The sequence below is a fragment of the Tachypleus tridentatus genome, unplaced genomic scaffold, assembly GCF_004210375.1.
Source record: "Tachypleus tridentatus isolate NWPU-2018 unplaced genomic scaffold, ASM421037v1 Hic_cluster_2, whole genome shotgun sequence".
Lineage (NCBI taxonomy): Eukaryota > Metazoa > Arthropoda > Merostomata > Xiphosura > Limulidae > Tachypleus > Tachypleus tridentatus.
The window spans coordinates 31,156,425-31,180,737 of NW_027467782.1; the positions used below are offsets into that span (position 1 = coordinate 31,156,425).

General features: G+C 33.9%; 1 protein-coding gene and 3 long non-coding RNA genes across 4 annotated transcripts in view; 2 read left to right on the forward strand and 2 right to left on the reverse strand.

Annotated features, from left to right (window-relative positions):
• LOC143242837 (uncharacterized) overlaps window positions 1–11,304 on the forward strand; it is a 186,155-nt gene extending 174,851 nt beyond the window's left edge. The window contains exon 3 of the long non-coding RNA XR_013023321.1: window positions 11,222–11,304. This is a non-coding gene — a long non-coding RNA (uncharacterized LOC143242837). The remainder of the gene's footprint in view (window positions 1–11,221) is intronic.
• On the forward strand, window positions 1,755–7,795 carry LOC143242540 (uncharacterized). The gene is made up of 2 exons (XR_013022892.1): window positions 1,755–3,256; window positions 6,021–7,795. It is a non-coding gene; the product is annotated as an uncharacterized LOC143242540 (long non-coding RNA).
• Window positions 11,305–13,184: 1,880 nt separating the features above from the next.
• Window positions 13,185–18,423, reverse strand: LOC143242628 (uncharacterized). Its single transcript, XR_013023024.1, has 2 exons — window positions 18,118–18,423; window positions 13,185–15,764 (listed from the first exon to the last, which is right to left on the reverse strand). It is a non-coding gene; the product is annotated as an uncharacterized LOC143242628 (long non-coding RNA).
• Window positions 18,424–22,338: 3,915 nt separating this feature from the next.
• Window positions 22,339–24,313, reverse strand: part of LOC143242414 (proliferation-associated protein 2G4-like) — a 32,434-nt gene continuing 30,459 nt past the window's right edge. The window contains exon 5 of the mRNA XM_076485777.1: window positions 22,339–22,455. Within this exon, the coding sequence (XP_076341892.1) occupies window positions 22,354–22,455 (102 nt within the window). The 3' untranslated portion in view covers window positions 22,339–22,353. The remainder of the gene's footprint in view (window positions 22,456–24,313) is intronic.

Below are 24,313 nucleotides of genomic sequence, written 5' to 3' on the forward strand. Positions count from 1 at the left end.
CAGCATGGACTATTAACGACAGTGCAGTATTGATATATATATATATATGTAAAGAAACTCAGGAAATAACCAAAATTACATAATAAAGCACATACCTACACAAATAGAAGTCACACAAAAATAAAACCAGTGTGCAAGTGGTACACAAACACTTATCGTACTGTCACTGGCACCAAGTTGTACATACTCATGAATAATGGTGATTTTCAATTTTTTTATTATTTATATGTGGAAACATTCACAAGTCATGGGTTAACCCCACTGTAAGAGATAAAAGTTAACAATGGTAATTGTTTCAGCTATGTAGGTACATTTGATACAGTAGAGACATGTTTATCCCTATGTGTAAATATTTTCAACTTTTTCACAAACTTCTTCATAGTTTTTGAAATTGTTTGAAAAATCAACTGAATAAACATTTTTATGTGCTTTTATGTTAACATACCATAACTAAATAGTTCTAGTTATCGTAAAGGTACGTGAATAAAAAAGTTTCATACTTAAAGTTAAACATCAGAAATGTATTTCTGGACAAAAGTATGAAAATTACATGATTATATATTTATAGGTTTTAGTTATTACAGAAGCAGTTTTATGTTTATAAATTAGTTTCAGATGCTGATATATTTATATTCAGTCCAGTTATGTTTTAATCATAATATACGTGTAATTATCATCATATTTTGAACTTTTTTGTTAGTTTGTATAATAAAAAATAAAATGATTTATGACATTGTCAGTTCATCACTAGATTGATTTATAACATCTACAAACTAAAAGGTAAACAGAATGTATCTATGATTCACTCTGTTCCTGTGCAGGTACAGTGGTAAATTTATGAATTCTTTATGCTAAAATCGGGGGGTTCAGTTCCATTTGGTGGATACAATAGACAGCCTGATGTGGCTTTGCAATAAGAAAACACACACACTTGTCTCCTTAGTAATGCAATTCTGTGTTTCACCATCAACTATTTCTAGTTTATTCATATAACATTTAATTATTTTCAGGCATATTTTAGTGTTTTTAGTTTCAAATTTTATGCATATTATTTCGTAAAATTTGTGAAGTATAGTTATAATTTATAATGCTGAATTTGGATGTTCCCTTGATAAAAGAACAGATTTTAATTTAAACTTATCAAAACTCCTGTGAATCAGTATTAAGTTTATCAGTCAGAAAAGTCAAATAGCATGAATATTTTGAAGTACAAATGTTGTTTGTAGTAAAAGATCTGTTTATATGATTGCAATGCATGTGGAACTTGTACATGCTTGGTTTAGTTGTATTTTTATAAATGAAAGGTAAGCTATATTACCCACATTAAGCAAGAATAAATTTGTGTCTAAGAGAAATAATCTCAGATTTATAGAACAATGGAAAACATCCAAGAATCATTATAAATTTGTATCGGCACATCTGTCATTAGTAATGTAGTACAAATATTAAGAGTTGTATTTTAGTTATTAACCTTTTTTTCTAAATTTGAATCAGGAACAGCAAGATAGTTGTACTATATTTTCTATCCATTTTCCTTGTCGTGTAGAAAATTAAATTTGATAACAGTGCATTAGCTTAGATGTTATGATTTTTATGATATGCATAGTTTATAGTGTACATTCGGTTAGATTTGATTGGTATGTAGCTTTCATAGTTGCAGCCAACAGTATGTAATATTCCACAGTTTTAAAATATATATGGATGAGTGCAAAGTGAATTGTTTTAATTTGACTGTATACATGAAAACCATGTACATACCTTTTCCTGAATTGTAATGACTACGTACACTACTGTACACAGTATTTTGCACGTGATTACATAGTTCAAACTGCATAACTTTAAAAATAAATTTCCAAGACAGACATGTATGCAGTCAAAGTTTAAAATCAACTGTATTATGGTTATCTATTTATTTTCATTTACCTCTACACAAACAAATTGTGTGTAAAACGTTCATCAGATATTTACAACAATGTTATAACAATAACTTGACACACATAAATGTACAGTTATAGTAATATTGTCTTACATGACATATTTTAAACTTGAAGTGACTGAAACAAATCATCTTATTTAAGTTATAATGAACATTAAAATTTTAGCACATACATAAGCTCTTATCATTAGGTTTAATTTAGTTTTACTTCTGTTTAGCATTGTTTTGACCAGAATTGTATATTTCTTCTGAATAGGTTTGCCATATATTTTTATGTACAATGAGCAGGCTTCATAAATGGTGACCTTCAAGTCATTTGTTAAAAATGGTATGGGGTATTATCCACATTAATATTTAGAACTCTGTTGTTTCTTGTGAGTGTGTTTAACTGTTGGTTATTGTGGAGGACTGAATTTGAACTTGAGTATGAAAAACAAAACAGGTTATTGCAGTATTCTAGATGTAAGAAATAGTGTGTTATAAGGAACTTTACAAAATAATACTGTTCACTAAGATTGTGGGAGTTTTAATATTTTCTTACAAAACAGTAAGAATGCTACTATATTTTGTTTGAAATGTTTCCAGGGTTTTTTGCTCATAATACTGAACTGGTATCTCTCACTTTCTTTAAATGTTGGCTGTGATTAAGTTTTTGTTTGCTATTCTTTGTGTTACTTTCATATTGTTTTAATAATTTCATATTGTGCTTTTTGCTGTTTTTTTTTTACCTCATGAATTGTTTGTTTTGTCTTACTGTATGGGTATTGTAGTTTGTAATTTAGTCTGCATATTGCTTGCTGCAGGTGAAGAAGTGCTTACTTCAAGTTTTTCCATTTAAGAACTTTATAAAGATTTATACTGAATACTATTCTGTTTTTTCTCAAAGTTTTTATTGTAACATTAAATGAATAGCAGTAAAACTTGTTAAACAGTTAACTTTCTTATAATTCTATATTTAACTGGAAAAGAAAAACTTGTGCAAATTTTACGTGACTTGAATTTTAATTGTCCAGGAATTAGTAAAACGTTGAAAATAAATTGGGACTAAATTGAGATTTTGTGTTCAGAACAAGATTTAGTGTGAACAAAACTGTATTTTTCTTCTTTACAGATCTATAACATTTTAATCCTTTTTTCACTGTGTGAATGGCCTTCAAGTTCAACTTTCCAGCTCCTTGTAGTCATGTCAGTGATGCTGAACAAGGTAACTGTGAAGAAACCTGTGAAGGAAGAATCTGTTCATCAGGAAGAAAGGTACCAATAAACAGTGGAGGTGAAACTATGGGAGTAGAGGTTACAGTCACTCCACAGCACGTTCAGGTTTGTCCATTTCATTTTTTTTAGGTATGTTGCTTTGTTAATTTTAGTTTTGTTGAGGTTTAAAAAAATATTATTAAACATTAAATTTCTTTAAGTGAGCTAAACATATATAGTGTAGCTCCTACAGTAACATTATAAAGCCAGGGAACCATCAACAAAACGGGGGTCACAGAAGGCTGTGGGTTTCCTCTGCTACATAGGGGTTGATCGATGTAGATCTCTCATTCTCTTCAATCAGTCTTACAAACCCTTTTAAAATGTAAAATTGAGCAGCAATTTCTTGTATATCAACATTTGATATGTGTATTTGTGTCAATTATTTTTAAAGCTGACATTTGTATTTCCAAGCTCACAGCAGGCAAGATCTAATTATGGACAATGTTTTATCACTAAGAAAAATAACACTTTTGGAGCACAAGAGGAGAAAGGCAGGTACTTTAGTCCATCCATTCACCCCCATTTTTTGTATTATTGAGCTCTTATTAAAAACCAAACTGTCAAATGTCTTGTGATGACTGAAATTTCATTCTAGAAGGCTCTGTGACTTATTGTGAGAAAAGAACTAGAGTATTTTTTGTGATTATTCAGTGAGTTGGAAAAGGGGGCATGTTAATGCAGGGTTTGTAACTCCTCCACCCCCATTATTGCTGATATTGAACACTTTGATTAAGTTAGCATTAATTATATTTGTAGATGGTGTCTTGTTCTTCAACTAAAAAGTAAGACACGTTTATACAATTTTCTCTAATATGCATGCACACAGTGTGGGGGAAAGCACACAAACATTTAATATATACATCTCAGAGACTGTGCTGAGCTACCTTTGGAGGAATTAATGAATAAAAAATGACCAATTTGTTGCAATAATGCATAAACTGAGATGAAGTTTCCATTTCAACAGCCACTATAAGGCTGGTATGAAAAGCTGTTGTTTGAGTTGTTATAATTTCTTACTTTGACCTGTCTGTAAGACACTTCTGTAGCCATTGGTTTTCTATTAAATAATCATTTAAAATGCTGTAAAAAGATGTGATGAGCTGGGTGTTGAAAGCAGGTAACAGAATGCACCCCTACTGACATTATAATTGATACTACCTCTTTCTACAGGGTCATAATGACCATTATAGAGTCTAGTAAATGAATGTTATAAATGAATTGTATGAAAATCAGGATTTTTCTCATTTATCATATCTTCCACCTCCAGATTTTAAGTTCATGTACAAATAAAAGACAGGTACCTCAGCTTGATAAATATGAAACATAAAATTCTGATTCTGGCTCAGAACTTCTTACTAGGGCATGTGCTAGTTGACTTCTAGGTGTTGCTGTACCTAACATGAGTCATCACAGATGGTATCTGCTGCTTCATGGGATAGTTCACCTGGTATCAACTTGAATGTGAATTTGTATTATTAATGGCACAAAAATAATATGTTCTTCTGAATTATTGCCATTTACGTTGATTGGCCAGCTACAAGGAGAACATAAATCATGTAATTAGTTTCTGTTTTGAAAGAATTGTGACCTGTAAAGTGCAGCATTTTTATCTTGGTATGTGTTGAGTCTGCAGTGCATATTTTAATAATAATTTTTCCTTTTGAGTCTGTTTTAATTTTCATTCCACTTGTCAATTTTATTTTGCAAAGTGGTAAACATGTGAAATAATTATAGATTATCAAAAAGTTAGAACTTGTGTTTGGTAAAGTCCATGTTCTATATAATGTAATATTTTCTCACACTAATCTTCCATCTCAATAAATCATCAAGTCTGTCAGTATGCAGGGTGTGGATTACACAAATGCCTCTATTTTTGTAAACTACAATAACTAATCTCATCAGTACTTCCAAAGTTTATTTTTCATACTATGGATCTCTGATAAATCTGTTTAAAGTTTATTTTATATAGCCTTGACAGAACTAATGGGGGTATTTAGTCAACTGTAAAAGTGTTATCAAAGTAGCCATTATTCTAAACCAAAACATATATGGTTAAGGTAGAATAGAATACTCTTCATCCCTACCATGTCTTGTATTGAGTGAATCATTATGGTCTGCATTTGAAAATAGGTCTTTGTGGTCATCTATTGCACTGTTTCAAGTTATGTTGTTCCTTCAGACTCTCCATTGTGTTTTACTTTTCTTCTAATGAAGATTGATAGCCCTCATTACATTCCAGTTTTCCCATAAGTACCACATCTTTCTTATCTGGGTGAAATGTATACCTGACTCAGTCTCCCACATCAGTTTTCCAAATTTGACTTTCTTGTCTTCAGGTGTGTCCTCTGGATGGCTTTGGAGGATGCTTCTTTCCTTCCCTAAAACTGTTTCTTCCACCTATTCAATGTAAGATTCTCGCTATCTGTTGATATGACATAATGTACTGTATTGGAAGTTGTAACTCACCTAAACTGTAAATGTATTTCTGGAAGGTTCTTACCTCATTTCACACTTTCCATCTTACCTCTTCATTAAAACCTGATACTTCCAAATTCTAAGAGAACTCAAAGTGATATCTGGTAGAATTGAACAGAGGAAGTCATAAGCATGATGAGAATACCTTGCACTATTACTGATGGAGGGTTGTTACATGATAATTTTAATGAATAATTTGCAATCAAGAGGAGACAGAAACTTATGAGATGCTTGAAAACAAGTTTTACAAGTAGATGGCAGCATTGAATGAGAATATCTGTTGATGTAAAAGGATTGTTTGTTTATTTTTTAATTTTGTGAAAGCTACATGAGGTCTATCTGTCTCCACTAGCCATCCTTAATTTAGCAGTGTAAGACAAGAGAGAAGACAGCTAGTCATCACCACCCACTGCCAGCTCTTGGGCTACTTCTCTTCCAGTAAATGTTTGGATTGACTGTAACATTAGAATAGCTCTTACAACTGAAAGCGTGAGCATATTTGGTGTGATGGGGATTGATACTAGCAATCTTCAAATTATGAGTTGAGGGTTTAAACTGCCTGGTTATTCCAGGCCTGTGTAAAAGGAGGTAAGTATTTATTGGAAGTACATTTTTAGTACAGAAAATGATAAATATCACAACAATATTATAGAATACGTGATGCAGATTGAAAATAAATATGCAGGTTAATCATTTGGGTTAGTGTTGTTAATGTTACATTTTAGTTAATTTTTTATTTTTAATCGTACCTGTTATAGAGTGTACACTAACATATTGTCTTACAGTCTTACACTCTCACAGGTTTGCTTTGTTTAAATTGTAGTTGTGAGAAATACGTGACAGTTTTAGTGTGGGAGGTTGCAGCCACATTTGGTTCTCACACAATGACTTTTTTCATTCATTCCATATATAAATAACTTTGAAATAACTTTATACATTTCTATTCTAAGTTTCTACCAGTATGTTATCTCTAACCAGCACTCTTTCATTTTTATCATGCTTGATTCAACTTCATTGTATGTTTCACACACACAGTGTTATGTACATGGTTGTTGAAATTATTTTATTCAAGAAAGGTTGAATTTGTTAAATTATTTGCAGCTTATACAGTTCTCTCAAATGTAGCGTTATTTACAAAACTGTGAACATTGTTTAGTGTGTAATACAATAATTATTAAATTTTCAGTCTCTTTCACACAATCCAATCCAATGTAATCTTTTATAATTGTTGAGAATCAGATTACAGCATTAGTTACCAATATATAAAAAGAGTGTACTTCAAAAAATGAAAAACATCTTTTGAGGTAGGAAAATAAAAGTTATAAATTGAAGAAGTAACTAAAAGTAGAAAAGTGGTCTTTGTTAATTCACACTTTCTTAACACTTGAAATTGAGTTTGTAATATTTTTATGAACCACAAATCTTTCTAGATAATAAAAATCTTACATTTAAATAATGTTAAACGACTGTTGTTACCTCAGTTCTAACTTCATGAACAATTGTTTGAAAAACTTCTCTGTTTTTATTAGATATATGATTATTTAAAATATTCTTAAAAGAGGAAAATAAATTATTTTGTTTCGTTATTATGTATAATTTTATTAAATAATAAAATTTAAGTGAAATTTTAAACTTTGTTTTGGTAACAATGGAATATTTAGCAGTTAGCTATATGACTGATGTTCTTGCCCAAACCTGTGTTTATGAAAATGAAATAGCAGCAGTTTATAAAGAAGTAGGTTATATTGATTGTTATTAGTAACTATTATGAGGTTTTTTTAAAGAAGAGATCTTCTTACCAAACTTCTGAATACTTACATAAACTTTTATTTCTCTAGTGATGATAAAAATTTTAAATAACATTAGAGATAGTAATAATGAATTTACATCCAAATGAGAATTTACATCTACAGCAATGAGATGAAGAGTCCAACTAGCATCACATAAAGCTTTTAAGCAAAGTCTCTGATATACTGACAGTTCTCTCTTCTTTTTGGGCTGTGAAATGATAATGTCATATGTGTGTTATTACTATTTTTATCAAGATTTATTTGTGGATGGCTATTAAATATATTCCTTCTAGCATATACTTGTTCAATATGCTAGATTTTTTCTACACAGTTAAAACATTGTGTGTAGTACAATGACATTTATTTCAGGCCCTAAATTTTATCACTATATTCATTCAAACAGAACCATCATGACATGCCCAAGGTACAAGTGTAGGGAATTCTAAAAACTGAGTGTTCTCACCCCAGCTCATTTAATTGTTAAAAAAGTGATCAGTGAATCACTACTATGGTGTTGAAATTTACAATCAGTAATAACATGGAAGAATGAGCCCATAAAATGGAAAGAATGACAAAATATTCTTTTACCCTTACACTTTCACACAGTACTGTATAAAGAAACTAATTAAACAAACTGTATGTGATGCACAGGGTGTTCAGAAAATCACTGTGCAGTTTTGTAATCATATGTCTATTTAGTCTATTTCTAGCCAGCAACTGATAGCGGTATTTAGAAACAAAATAAGATAGGATCTAAGCCTGTATTGATGCCAACAGGGGTCACTTTCAACATTGTTTATAATTGTCGCTCATATTTACCTCCTGCATTCTGTATTGAAACACATCTGTTAATAAATATATAAGTGCACAGTGACTTTCTGAATACCATGTGTAATAAGTACTTTTGTAAAACAAATGTTTTTTATTATTTAACACGGCATCTGTTCATTGAAGTAGCTGACCAGTGAAAACAATACAGGACTCTACAGTGATAACTAGATACACATTAATAGCTCAAAAACCAAATATCCCAATATACATGTTAAAATATATTGGCCATGAAGACTGGCATCATTTTAGGACAAGAAAATTAACAGACTGTATTTTTGAGATTTCTCCAAGAGCAGTAGTATATTGGGTGTCATGACTTCCTATTATTCAGCTTCTTAGATTTTGAAAATAACATCCATTTCTCCTCTATGTAAGAATGTTGTTACGAAATAGGAATAAATAAAACTCTTGCTTAGATCAAATTATTATTTTATTTGCCTCAATGAACATTTTTTATAAAGTTTTTTGATAAAAATGAATAAATGAGAGGAAAGTTGATGTCAAACAGATATGCATTCAGATACATCCTGATATATTTGTGAAATCTACATCATTTAGTGTCAAAACTATGTGTTATGATCTTACATATTGCAATTTCAACTTGCAGTGTGAATTGTGGGTTGAATCCTCGTCCAAACAAACATGGTTGTTTTTTCAGCCAAGTAATCATCATAATATTATAATCAACCCTACTTTTCTTCAATAAAAAGTAACCCAAAAGTTGACAGTGGGTATTGATGACTAACTGCATTTTCGTTAATTTTTCCTAAGCTAATTTTGGGATACCTTTTGTGTGGCTTGATGAAAAATTTCAAATAAACAAACAGACTTAGATATGTTCATTTTAAGTTAGTTTCCTAATCTGACGCTAAACAAAATCCTTTTAAGTGTTGCTTCTGAAATTGCTGGGAATTCCTCATACAGATACTTGAAACAGTCACCATCTTTGTTTAAGATCATTACAAACTGATCTATCAAGCCCAGTTTTATGCGAAATGAAGGTAATAGGACATTCTTTTGTCAACCAAACTTTCATATTTAATGTTTTAATTCTGGTATCTGGCTGACTTTGTGTAACCATTACTTCTTATCCAGCATTGATTTTGTGTCATTTATCCCATTTCACACACAAAATGTGAAAACTTTGTCTGACTGGGTGTTTAATACAACAACATTCAAAGGACTTTAAACTTTCCACAAAATAGCCAGCCATGTTCTATGTATTAGACCTTATTAACAAGAATTTTGATAATTTTGTATGTTTCCTTCAAGTGAATCGATTGACTAATAGGAACAGATGCATATATGTTACTGTTTTGAAGGACAACATATTCTGGACCTATATTGAAGGTATCAGTGAACAATATCCACTCTTCATTCACAGGCTGCAACTTGTAGTATTCATCAATATTGTTTCAATAAAGCAGTGAACATTCTTGCTAAATGTACAAAATAAATTGTTTTTTTTATTTCTAGAAGCTTCGGTCTGGAGTTATTTGGCATTATGGCCATTTTTAGAAAGTAAAATTAGAAGTTTTAAAAGACTTGTAGCAACATTTTAATAATTATAACTCACCAGGATGAATAATGAGTAGTTCAAACAGCACAGCATTAGACACTTGAAGTTGGCCTTTCCAGTTCTGGTTTTGAGCTATTTGATGTATTGGCCATTTTTTAATTTCAAATCAAACTACATGGACTTTGATTCTTAAAAGAAAATTACATTAAAAACATGTAATGTATTAATTAAAATTTAAATGGCATTAAAAAGATTAATGGTCTTTAAAAACTAAAATATTTGTAATGTTACTGATAGACCATGGGACAAAACATGTTTAAATTGGTGCCATCATTGAGAGCCGTAAACGACAGCAAGACAGTAAAATGTGGCTTGTTGTGACCTGAATGTTACAGAGACAACACAGTGGTGCATCAGTGCCAGATAAAAGAAAACAGTGAGTTAAAAAACTGTGACCAATGCATAGTCTAATTAAGAAAACTTCCTCTTTTTGATCCTTATGGAAGCAAGACGGCCAAAGTTCAATAGAGGGTTTTATTTGGAAAAGCTTGTTTTCACGTTGCTCACTCTTAAGCCAACTGGCACAGAGCCGAGTCTTGAATACAGGACCATAGTCCATGTATGGAACGGACACAGTAGTGATAGTGCCAGAGCAGACAGATTTAGCTGCAGTATCAGCAAGCTCATTCCTGTAAATACCAACATGGCCTGGCATCTAGAAAAACTTGATAGAAGTAGATATTAAAAGAGAAATAGGCCAGTTGCTTTTGAATATTGGTGAGAACTGATGTGAAGCAATTCCAGAGTCAGTAGAGAACAAAGCGAGTCAGTACAAATAGTGCAATTTAAGTCCTGCTTTGCTTCTATGTGATCCAGGGCAAGAGAACTGGCATACAGTTCAGCAGAGAACACAGAAAATGTTGAGGGGATTCTGTGTGCAACCACCAAACCACAACAAACTATGGCAGTGCCCATACAGTCACCTGATTTTGAACCATCCTTTTATTCCTATTTATATGGATGGTTTGAAATCAGGTGACTCTGAGAAATATATGTAATAATTTTACAATCTTAGAGTATGTGATGTTACACGTGTTAAGGCACTGATTGTCAGACCAAAATGACAATAAAAGTTGTGCACTTTGAAAACGGAGGAAAACATCGGATTTTTCGCCAAAACGCATGCGTGTCCAATAAATGTATTTGAAAGATCTGCATGTTCTGCAAGTGCAACATGTGCAAAATTCCTATAAAAGTGATGGGTTCTCGGTTTTCATAGCTCAGTGTTAAGCCACCGACACGCAATACAATTATGCCAAGACTGACTGAAGCACAACGCAGCAACGCCATTGGTCGCTTGGAAGCAGGCGAATCTCGATCAGATGTTGCCACAGCTGTGAATGTCCACCAAAGCACCATCACAAGGCTATGGAATCGTCACCAACGACATGGATCAACTCGTGACCGTCCACGATCTGGCAGACCTCGTGTAACCATGCCCGCACAAGATCGCTACATCCGGTTACGTCACCTTCGGAATAGGACTACCACTGCGACGTCTACTGCCTCAAGAGACCTTTTGCACATTCGAGGGAATCTTACGGCTCAACGATACGTCGACGAGATTCTTAGGCCCCATGTGCAACCCATCATGGTGAACGTCAACGACGTTTTCAACATGACAACGCCCGGCCTCACACAGCCCGACTCACCACTGTCTTCTTGAGACAGGTCACCAGATTTAAACCCCATCGAACATCTTTGGACCGACGTCTGCAACGGCGACAACCTCAACTACAGACTCTACCTCAGCTTGCAGCAGCTTTGCAGGCTAAGTGGACAGCCATTCCACAGGATGTGATTTGTCATCTCATCGCTTCCATGGGCAGGAGATGCCAAGCAGTTATTGATGCTCACGGGGGGCATACTCGTTATTGACATTGAGTGGCGTTAAACTTTAACTAGTGAGCGTGGACTTCGTCTTTGCAGACTTTGGATGTTCAGCAGTGAATGTGCAAAGTTTTACACATGTCATACAGAACTACCCGAAATAAACTTGTTAACAATATGTTTCATATTTTGCCTTTTGCGTTTCTTTTTTGGAAGAATATATATAAAGAATGTGTTTGGCGACTTTGTGAAGACCTAAAAGTCTTTTGAATGTTGTTGGATTAACAATACTGTTATACAAAGTTTCTGCGTTTGTGTGAAATGGGACAAGCAAAGTACTAAATCAGCACCGGATAAAGAAGTAATGGCCACCCAGAGTCAGCCTGATAGCAGGATAGAAAACATTGAACGTAAATGTTTGGTTGACACAAAGAAAGTCCTATTAGCTCCACTTCAAATTAAAGTGTTAACTCTTTCAAGTCTCTGTATGGACAATTTCCAACTTTTTCCGATACGACACTTAAAGAAAGGACTTTGTTTGACCTCGGATTAGAAAATTGACTTTTGGCATTGTTTCACTTCAAGTATCTATGTGTGTATAAATAGCTTACATACTGTAGAATACATTTATTGTTAATAGGCGATTAAATGAGCAATATAAAAGAATAATGAATTAAATAATTCATTACGATTATTTGTCCAAGTTTTCAAATTATTGTCACAATTGTTAATACCACCCGAATGTACTGGGTATATCCCATCATTCAGAAATAATCCAAAAACCAATGTCAGTCTAGTCGAACATCATGGAAAATCGTAAAAAAGAAATTAAATTTAGTAATGGTACAAAGCTTAGTGTTCACACTAACAACGATTCAACTTCTACTGTCTTTCACTGTCTAAACCTCGTTTTAGAAACACAGTTACAATTAAATACATTATAAAAGAAAGCAAATGGATAGAAGCCTGCACCTAATATTTCGACTAATTGTACTCCCAACCTCCACCGTTCCAAAACAAAAGATATGTAAAAATGTTTACCCTACCATAATATGTGTGTGTGATTTTTATTTTATCATTATTCATGACAGCTGACTGGATTGACATCACTGTTTGGATTTTGACTGATAGTTGGGATATCCCATAGGCATTATCCATTATGACAATAAGTTGGTAACATGGACCAATAAAATCAATGTGATACTGATATATATAAATAAATTTGGAAATTAACCGAAATTATATAGTAAAGCACATACATACTCAAATAGAAGTTATACAAAACAAACAAAACCAATACGTAAGTGGTACGCAAACACTAACCATGCTCTTACTAACACCATGTTAAACATAATAATGGATATTTTAATTCTTTTTGTTTATATGTGGAGACATTATTAAATCCTGCGTAACTCCAATGTAAAAGGTAACACTGGCTATGTCGGTATATTTGATATAGTAGAGACACTTTCACCACTATCTGTAAACATTTCAATTTTTTTATTCATATGTGGGGACATTATTAAATCCTGGGTGGCTCCACTGTGAGAGGTAAAATTTAACACTGGTCGTTGTTCCAGCTATGTGGATATATTTGATACAGTAAACACATGGTCACCACTATCTGTATATATTTTCAATTTTTTCACAAGCTTCATAATTTTTCTAATTATTTGAAAAATCAACAGAATAAGCTTTTATGTGCTTTTTCTCAACATATCATAAAGGAATAAAAATGTTTCATACTTTAAATTAAATGTCAGAAATATATTTCCATACATAAGCATGAAAATTACGTGACAATATGTTTATACTTTTATATTATCACAGAACCAGTTTTATGTTTATAATTTAATATAATGTGCTGAAGTATTTACTTACAGCCCAGTTATGTTTTAATCATAATATATATATGTAATTATCATCATATTTTGAACTTTCTCTGTTAATTTGTATAAAAACAAAATTATTTATGGCATTGTCAGTTCATCACTAGATTGATTTATGACGTCTACAAACTAAACGGTAAAAGAATGTTTCTATTATTCGCTTTGCTCCCCGATGGTACAGAGGCGAGCTTACACATTTACATCGCTAAAATCACAGGTTTGATTCTACTTGGTAGACAGTGTAGATAGCCTGATGCGGCTTTGCTATAAGAAAATACATTACAATTCACTTACAAAATCCTTTTCAACTGTATAGATAGCTTTTCTCCAGAGCTACACAATTCACTTCCAATATTCACAAATCTTGTTGAAACAATAAATTTCTTAATTCTACAAATTTTCGTTAAAAGAATAGATAAGCAAACAACTAACTGTAAGCATAAAAAGTGTTTTATTCATGGTGGAACATATTACATGTTTCAAGAATACATTGGTCTGTCTTCTTAAGAAACAGAAAACATATGTTCACTATTTCTTACCATCAGTAAAACACTTCTTTATGTTTATAAATCGTTGTTTGTCAACCTACTGTTATAATTACACGATGTTCTTCACAAATAATGTGTTCAGTTAAAATGTTATTGATCAACTTAAGGTATTATTCAATACTTCCTACCAGTAGTCATATCCAGTTACAGTTTTAACGTCTTTACTTAAACCTAGTTTTTTTTTAGTTCTTGTTCAACATTTTCAAGTCTTTCTCTTCATAAATCACAGTTGTTGTACATTTAACTTTTCAAACAGCACTCGAACTACAAGTGTAAAAGTTATCTCTTTTTCCCTTTCCTTAAGTTTCTGATAAAACATGAAAATAAGTTAAAAAATGATATAATATCGTAATGAAAATAAATGAATTAATGGGGAGTCTGTAAAATATTTTAAATGGAGATTTCATTATATCATACCTTTATCATTAAAGTTAAGTACTTCTAAGTTTATATCGTAAATTCATAATAATATAAACATTTACAATTAAACAATTTCAGCAGGTCAGGGTAATAATCAGGGACTCAAAACTTGTAAAACTATTCACAAACCAAAAGAAGGAACTGTGTCGGTAGAAATGTTTATCAGATTAGGATAAACTTGAGTTTTGTTCTTTGTTCATTGTCTTCATCAGATTTAGAAGTGTTGGTTCCTTCAAACACTAGAACGTTTCTCCAGAGACTCTGTGCACCCAATGTAGCTAGGTAATTACTTTGTGGCACAAGAACTATTTTGATTATAGCTCTTTTGCTTCTTCAAGAAACTAATCAATTCTCCCCTTGTCGTCAGAGATGTATGATGGGAGGTAACTGGTTGCTTTTATTGTTCATCCATTGTCACCAAGAAGAAAAAATTGACAATTTGGTGAAATGTACACTTTTATCGACTAGTGTAGCAAGAGCGGCTCTTTAGAGGTGTCACATAAAGATATTCTATGTTGGGTGAGAAGCTTAAGAAGTATTGTGTTGTTTATGAGAAACATCTTTGTTATAACTTTTAACTGATAACTTTCAGACATTTTCACATTGTAATTGTAGACAGTGCTTGAGATACTAACTCGTCAGCAATGGAAGATGAACCACAAGTGCATCAATTTTAATGTTTACTTGCTTTCAGCGACCCTTTCTTGTTGGTGAAATATAGATAGTTTATACTGTCTCGTCCTTTCAGGCTATAGTTCAACAGAAGTGACCGACATGTTGAGGAACTAGTTTCAAAGCTGAATCAAGTTATGTATAGATAGAGTCGATAATTGGTGTGTCCCTTTAGTAGAATTTGGCATCAGCTAGGAGTATTGTAGTTGTCTGTTGATGTGTGCTTCCCAGTGTGCATGTCGCAGTAGAAATCTAGATTCGTCAGTCCAAACGACGTTTTTCCAATCTTCAATCATCCAGTTTTGGTGATCCCCTGTAGCCTCATCTTCCTGTTCTAAGCTAACAAGAGTAAAACCCGGTGTGGCTTCTTGCTGATGAAGCCCAATATGCTTCTGCACATCATTGCTATAAAGAGTGGTTATTGTGGTCTTCCTGTCAGCTTGAACGAGTCTGGCCTTTCTCACTGACAGTGTTATTCCCACCAAACTGTTGCTCACTGAATTTTTTTTTATCACCATTCTCTGTAAACTCTGGAGACTGTAATGAGTTAAAATCCCATACTTTTTCATATGCAATTAAAATCAACGCTCTGAAACAATAATATATATTGTATAAACCAATAATTTAAAAATATATCTGGAAATGTATTTTAATAGATTTTAATTTCTGAAGAAAGAAAATTGTAACCAGTCATTTAATTTATTACTTGGTTGATCTATTAACGTTTTTAATAAAACTCTGATGTTTCAAATGACTTTATTACAACGTAAACTAATTTTAATTTGCTGATTTGTTGTTCGCCTGCATTGTATCGTGAATAAACTGTTAGGGCCATCTGATCAATGCTTTGAGTATTACTTAGAAACACAATTTGATTTGCTGTATATGTCCAAATTTATATATATATAAGTATGACAGAGAGATGAATTTATTGGTAATAGTAAATTTGAGAAATATTTTCACAAAAGTATCTTTTCTATTTTGAAATAAACTTAATATTAAAGGTAAAATATTTATTAATATTAAGTCTTAGCATATACTAGGGCCGGGCATGGCCAGTTGGTTCAGGCGCTCGACATGTCTCTCTTTCAGCCGTGTGGGCGTTATTATACGATAGTTACTCACTCTATTTCTTGGTAAAAGAGTAGCCCAGGAGATGGCAGTGGGTGGTAATGACTAGCTGGCTTCTCTGTAGCCTTACACTGCTAAATTAAGTACGGCCAACGCAGATAGCCCTTTAAGAGTTTTGCTCGAAAATCCAAAAAACAAACAAACTGTATATTAGAGATTAAAATATTGTGTAAGTTTTGAGTCACACTATTACTACTTCTTGTAAGAAGTAAGAATTATTTTCATTAAACTTGTATAGTTTATATGGTATTTGAATTATTATTGTCAATAACAACTCGGTGAAAATGAATTGAACCGACTATGTATGACAAATATGTAAAAGGCCCCCATTGGCACAGCGGTATGTCTGCAGACTTATATTGCTAAAGACCGTGTTTCAATGGTCGTGATGGGTGGAGCACAAATATCCTTTTGGCTTCTTCCTTACCACGAGTGCGGCGGTAAGTCTATAGATTCACAATGCCAAAAGCAGGGGTTCAATTTCCCTCGGTAGGCTCAACAGATCGCCAGATGTGGCTTTACTATAAAAAACAAACTTTTTGGCCCAGCATGGCCAAGTGTGTTAAGGCATTCGACTCGTAATCCGAGAGTTGCGGATTCGAATCCCGGTCGCAACAACCACGTTCGTCCTTTCAGCCATGGGAGCATTATAATGTGACGCTCAATCCCAATATTCGTTAGTAAAAGAGTAGTCCAAAAGTTGGCGGTGGGTGGTGATGACTCGCTATCTTCCCTCTTGTCTTACACTACTAAATTACGGACGGCTAGCGCAGATAGCCTTCGCGTAGCTTTGCGCGAGATTCAAAAGAAACAAAATTCCTTTGTTTTACCCATGTAGGTTAAATTGCACGTGTCACGACGTTTGACACGTTATTTTCAAAATTTTATGAACTAACATTTTTAACCACTCACGTCAATGAGATTAGCATCAAAACGTAGTTCATAATCTAAATTTTAAAATTATATATGTTTTAATTTCTTAATTTAAGAGGAAATGTAAAGACAAAAGTTAAGTATCTGTTACTGTATGTCACATAATACGTCCAGCTGTCTTGTTACTCAGTTTCTATTTCATCACGCCCACTATTCAACATGTACAAATACATAAAGAATTAGAAACTCGAATTTGAGATTCAGACCTGATAAATACAAAATAAGAATCTCCCTCTTCTATGATTTGTCGAGATAACAATACATTTAGCAAATCAACTTGAGTAACTCCGCCCTTCAAACCAATCATTTGAAAGTTCTTAAGTACTATGACCAATAGAAAGAGTAAGTAGTAAGAACTACGTAAACCTGCTTAGTCAGTTCCCAGTATACAAAAATCATACTTTCAGATCGTATCCCCGCTTCAACAGAATTACACATATCTGTTATTATTATTTAAGAACATTTCTGTTACTACGGGTTGCCGTACTTCTCGTATTGTTATGTATTGTGTTTACGTTAATCGTGTTACCAATAGTGCACTGTGTACATGCCACAGTGGAACGTATTGAAGTCAAATACGTATTCCAATTTCATTCAACTACAACTAAAGTTCTCGTAAGTTGTAGATTTACAAATGATTCACAGTTTTCACCGGAATTACTGAGAAATCAGAACTGAACAGTCAAGATTTAGTTTAAGGTTTGTTTGTTTTTTATGTAATACTCTGACTGCGACTCTGATAGTGAGATAGGTACCAATAAAACATACGAATACAATTCAAAGTCGATTAGCACCAGACGTATCAAAAAGTGGTTGTTTTACTTACCTTTTAGCCGTTTATTCCTTTCTGTTAGCGCCAGTCGATTAATTAACAGACGTTTCCAGCTTGGTCTTCGTCAAGATATCTCCCAGCATTGTTTGCTTTTTATCTACAGTATTATTATGCCTTCTCTATTATCATTATGATAGCGTTATAAACCTGTCTAACTGAGGCAAGAACGGTTTATGTACAATCATACCAATTATAGAGTTCTCATGCTGTTTGGAAATGGAGCACATGTTACAGCTCAGAGCTTGTCCTCGAATGTTTAGTCAATTACATAAGGTTAACACTCTTAATCCAAACCCTTTTCTAGACTAAAACACTGTAACAGTAACTTGTCTCAAACTCGAGCTAACATACAGTGAGTGAGTGCCAACCGATTTTTCAAGAGACATGGAGAGGTACGGAAAGCCCCAGTGCAGAGCCGAAGTCCTTGGTGTTGAACGGGGTCCAGCATCTTTAAGGCCGAGGGTCTGGCAGAGCCATAGACCATTGATCCATAATCAAGTTTCGATCTAATAAGAGCACGATATACCTTTAACATTGAACAGCGATCTGCCCCCCAACTGGTAGAAGAGAGAACACGGAGGATGTTCAGTGCTCTTGTGCATTTGACCCGAAGCTGCTTTAAGTGTGGTATAAAGGTCAGTTTACGATCAAAGATAAGCCCCAAGAACTTGGTCTCCGGGACCACTGGCAGCAAAACTTCACCGATATGAAGTTCAGGATCAGGGTGAATACCCCGTCGACGGCAAAAGTGCATGCATACAGTTTTGGAAAGAGAGAAATTAAAGCCGTTCGCCATAGTCCACTTCCGTACACAATTGAGGGCGGTTTGTAGTTGCCGCTCAATAAATCTCATGTTTGACGACTGACATGAGATGTGAAAGTCGTCGACATACAGCCCATTCGCAACAGTGAGAGGGAGTTGTTCAGTGATGGCATTTATCTTTATACTGAAGAGTGTAACACTCAATACACAGCTTTGAGGGACTCCAAGTTCCCGTACAAAAGAACGGGAAAGTGTCGAACCCACACGAACTTGAAATCTCCTGTCCATTAAATTTTTTTTAATAAACATGGGTAGATGGCCACGTAACCCATATGTATGGAGGTCTCGCAAAACGCCATACCTCCATGTTGTGTCGTAAGCCTTCTCTATGTCAAAGAATATTGATACAAGGTGTTGGCGGTTGAGAAAGGCTTCTCTGATGGATGTTTCAAGACGAATTAGGTGGTCTGGGGTGGAGTGCTGTCGACGGAACCCACACTGGGTGGGCGAGAGGAGGTTGTTTGATTCAAGGAACCAAACAAGACGAGCATTAACCATCCTTTCTAATGTTTTACAGAGACAGCTCGTCAAAGCAATTGGACGGTAGTTTGAAGGAATCTTGGGATCTTTCCCTGGCTTAGGGAAAGGTAAAATAATAGCCTGGCGCCAGGCATCAGGAAAAACATTATCCTGCCAGATCCGGTTGAAAACAATCAGAAGGACATCAAGAGAAGCAGGAGATAGATGGTGCAGCATGTCATAATGAATATCATCAGGTCCAACAGACGTACTGGCAGACCGATGAAGGGCCATTTTTAGTTCCACCAGAGTAAAGGGACAATTATAGTCAAAGAAACAGTCAGTTCAAAAGGAAAGAGGTGATCGCTCTGCCCGAGTCTTGATGGCCAGGAAGGTGGAGGAACAAGCAGAAGTGCTAGATACCCGGCAAAAGCTTTCACCTAGAGTGTTAGCGATGTTCCGAACATCAGTCACCTCCTGACCATAAATACATATGCAATTACGTAACTAAACAAATCGACTAGGTCATTAACAACAGATAATGTACAAGTTTAAGATCTTGATCATTTGACATTTTCGAATTACAGTGGATATTAGTTGGCCCTGCAGTAGAGCCCTAGATTACAGGGTATCAGGATTTTATAGGGCCACGCGATTCTTTACAGTAGGTGTCTGTGATGAACAGCAGAAATAATCCGATTATTTTAAAATAATATATCAAAAGCAATTCAAACTTATATCACATGCTCATTACACAATTAATCACCAATGTTATATCCAGAGATTTAAATATACGTCTCTTTTCATCATGAGTCCACACGGGCTGGTTCAGTTACTTTATAAACCAACTGGCAAAATGTATAATTTATCTCTACTCTGTTATTACAATATGATATGTGATTATTATACTTTAAAAGTTGCCACTATATATTTTTTATGGCTACATATACAAACACAGTCTGGACCTGTTTAATTACATCTCTTATTAACGTATATAACTTTCACTAACTTACTTCTCTCTATTAATTTGGTTGCATAAATATACACTGCTGGCCAGAAAAATTAGCACATATACTACTGGCCAAAATTTTAAGGCCAATGAACATAAAGAAAAAAATGTGCATTTTGCATTGCTAGACTCAACCACTTATTTGAGTTGAGCTTCGAAAGACGTAAATAAGAAAAGGGAAAATAAAAATAAAAAACTTTTTAGGATTAATAGGGAAAATGTGAATACTATGAAATTAGTATTCCAACGTTACTGACACGATAAGGATATCCCACCAGAGACATTTTCTACACGACACAGTGGAGGAGGTTCCATCATAAATTGGGGTGTTTTATCCTCCCATGGAACAATGGAGCTTCAGGTTATATTGGGGCGTCAAACAGCAGCTTGCTACATTGGCATGTTGGAGAGAGCATCTTTGTTGACTGAAGGCCCTCGCTTGTGTGGAAATGACTGGATCTTTCAGCAGGAGAACGCTGCAATCCACAATGCCCGCAGGACAAAGGACTTTTGTGTCGAATAACGTGATTCTTTTAGACCATCCAGTGTGTTCTCTCGAAATGAACCACATTGAAAATGATTGTGGATGGATGACAAGGAAACTCTATAGAAATGGACGTCAACTTCAAACAGTGCATAATCTTCGTGAAGCCATCTTCACCACTTGGAATAACATTCCAGCGAACCTTCTGCAAACGCTTATATCGACCATGCCAAAGCGAATGTTTCAAGGTATTCACTATGACGGCCGTGCAACTCACTGTTGAGACCTCTTGTTGGGCATTTCCTACCCTGTTTAGGACTTTCTTTGGTATGGTCTTAAACTTTTGACCAGTTAGTATTTCGGCTAATTTCATAGTGTTCACATTTTTCCTATTAAATGCAAAAAACGTTTTTGATTTTTATTTTGCCTTTTTTATTTTCATCTTTCGAAGCTCTACTCAAATAAGTGGTTGAGTCTAATAACGCAAAATCCATATTTTTTCTTTATGTTCATTGGCCTTACAATTTTGGCCAGCAGTGTATATTGGTTGGCTAAGACCTAGAACTTTCTACAAACTACGAGACATTATGATGTGGCAATACTCACTTAAAGAACGAGAAAAATTCAGAAGTCTTAGTAACATGACATAAATTTACAACAATTGAACATTGCAATAAATAACTCGTAAACAGTTTCATAAGCAAACCATAACTATCGCTTCTAAAAATAACTTACTTTAATGCTCGCACAGTACAAAATAAAAAATACTTTCGTAATAAAATTAAAACAAACAGTGCGTATATCTCACAACAAGCCCCTCTTAGAAAAAAATTAAATCTTTTATATATATAATATATACACAGCCTGTTTTCAGTTCATCCACAAAATCTACTCTCACAATCTGAACCAATATTTGCAGTCTCCTTGATGGTCTCTCAATGCATAGAGTAGACTTCGCCGTTACTGAATCCTTGTTCATGTCTTGATCTTACGTTGCACAAAGTATGTCTTACCTGGTCTATCTGTGAATACATCTTTCTGGAAGAGTAGATCTTAAAGTTCTTTTTTTCTGCTTGCTAGTCAGTTCTTCACTTATATTGACGTCCTTGTATGTCTTATCTCTACCCAGTAGTCTTATATCTAATGGGTCTTCATCTCCTATGACAAAGCCACTATCTTCTGGTACTACATCTATGACATCAATACTTGCCATATCCATACGTGCCTCAATAACTGCATTCATTAGATTTTCTTTCATCACAAAGTAATTTCTCAATGGATTGACGTAGTAGATTTTGCTCTTCTGATTACTTTCACCCTACAGTCCAGTCTGGTGGGCATTTCTTGCACTTCAAATGGTCCTTTCCAATTCAGGGTGAGTTTGCTGTTGCTTGTAAATAGCAAAATAAAGACCTCGAGAGAGCTGACAGATTTTCTTTTTTTAGTTTTTGAGGTCTAACATAAACCTTTGTGTGCTCTTAACTTCTGATTCTTTTTATCCATTCTCATCGTTTTAATGTCTGCATCAGAATTCATATTGTTCTTCTGTATAGCCATCTAAACGATCAGATATTGGACCAACTTTAAAAAAAAAATTGCTTGTGTTGGAGTAACATTGCTCTATTATCTATTTATTATTAGAAGCTGAAATATTGTTAGCATCATGTTGGCTATAATCGTTTAGTCAATGTAAGGTTGATGAGCAATAAATAAATAAATAATAAACTGTTGACTCAAAATTTGTGTAACATATACTTACTGTTTGGGCGATGATAGGTCTAATGTCACAGCTATGTAATGCCTCAATAGAGAATTATTAATGTTTAGTACATACAATGTCACGGTTATGTAATGCCTCAAAAGAGAAGTATTTATGTTTTCTACATACGACACTTTTTTATCCGTAGTACATTGTTAAAAGCATGATTTAAATTTCAAAACACTGAACTTTGCAATTAAATGAAATAATAATCAATTAACAATCTCAACAACATATACTCACCTAATTCAGAAAATATGGGACATTAATTTTAGTGCTTACATTTGACATCAACATTCCCTCTGGTAAAAAAGGAAAAAATACAAGTGTCTTAGCTGGAAAACATAACCTACAACACCGCCCTTTCTCTGCACCATGAAGTCTCTCGAACAATCCTATTTCCAAAAAGTAGTATTTAAAATTAAATTTCCATAGTTATCACTAAAATAACATTGATAGTTAATTACTTTAATATTCTTATTTCAATTATTAATCAATTTCAATGTGTCTGTTGAATCTGCTGTCACACCAAACTGTGGCCAGGATTATGACATTGAGAAAATGAATATATTTCCCCAAATATGCCATGAAAACTCATCCACGTTGTCATGCAGCCTATCAAGTGGTTGTGATGTACTTTTTCGAGTCATGATGCGACATACTCATGACCTATATTTATTTGAAATGATTTCTGTTGACGAATTCTCAACAATACGAACAGTGCTCGATGAAGTGAAAAATGGCTTGTGCTTTTTCGTTTCGCAGTAAACGTTTTCAGTATAAGCCGCAAGCACACGACTCCAAAATATTGGATGTCTGTAATATAACCATTATTATATTCATAACACTCGTGTCAAAGGCAAACAGAAACTTGCAGTCTTTGCTTTAATAATTTATCACTAGAGCATTAACTAGGGGCATACTTCAATGACTAAAAGGCATTTGGACAATATAGTAGTGATGAAAGCACCAACAATGGCAATTCCAGTTTTCTGATTTTATAAACACCTTACCTGTGATTTTTCCAAATTTATCTAAAGACGAATGTTCTAGAAAATTTCCTTAATACATGTTCATCATTTGGTTGTACATTTGTAACACCATCCTAATGAATCGGTTATTATAAATGTTAATTAACCTTGGGAACAAACTAATTAACAGCGGTGAGTCTATGAACTTATAATGCCACAGGCCCTCTCTGATACAGCGATAAGTTTACGGATTTAGAACGGTAAAATCAGAAGTTCGATTCCTCTCGGTGGACACAGCAGATAGCTCGATGTGGTTTTGCTGAAATAAAAAAAACAACAACACACACACAACGCCATAATTCGGTATTCCTCTAGGTAGTCATAGCAAACAGTCCATTGTGGTTTTACTATAAAAACACAAACAAACAAAATGACTAATTGACAAAATTTCAAACATTTTAAACTGAATATGTCAATGATTTGGTTTACATAAGAAACGAACATTAACGTATACAACTCAGCCCCATATGAATATTACGGTCATATTGATCTTCATATATATTTATATCTTTATTTATTTTATTCAATATTTTGACCTACAAATAGTCAAATGTTGTTTTCAGTGTTTGGAGCTAAGAACAGTGGTACACCACGGTTTGTCTGTGCTATGCCCATCACGTATATC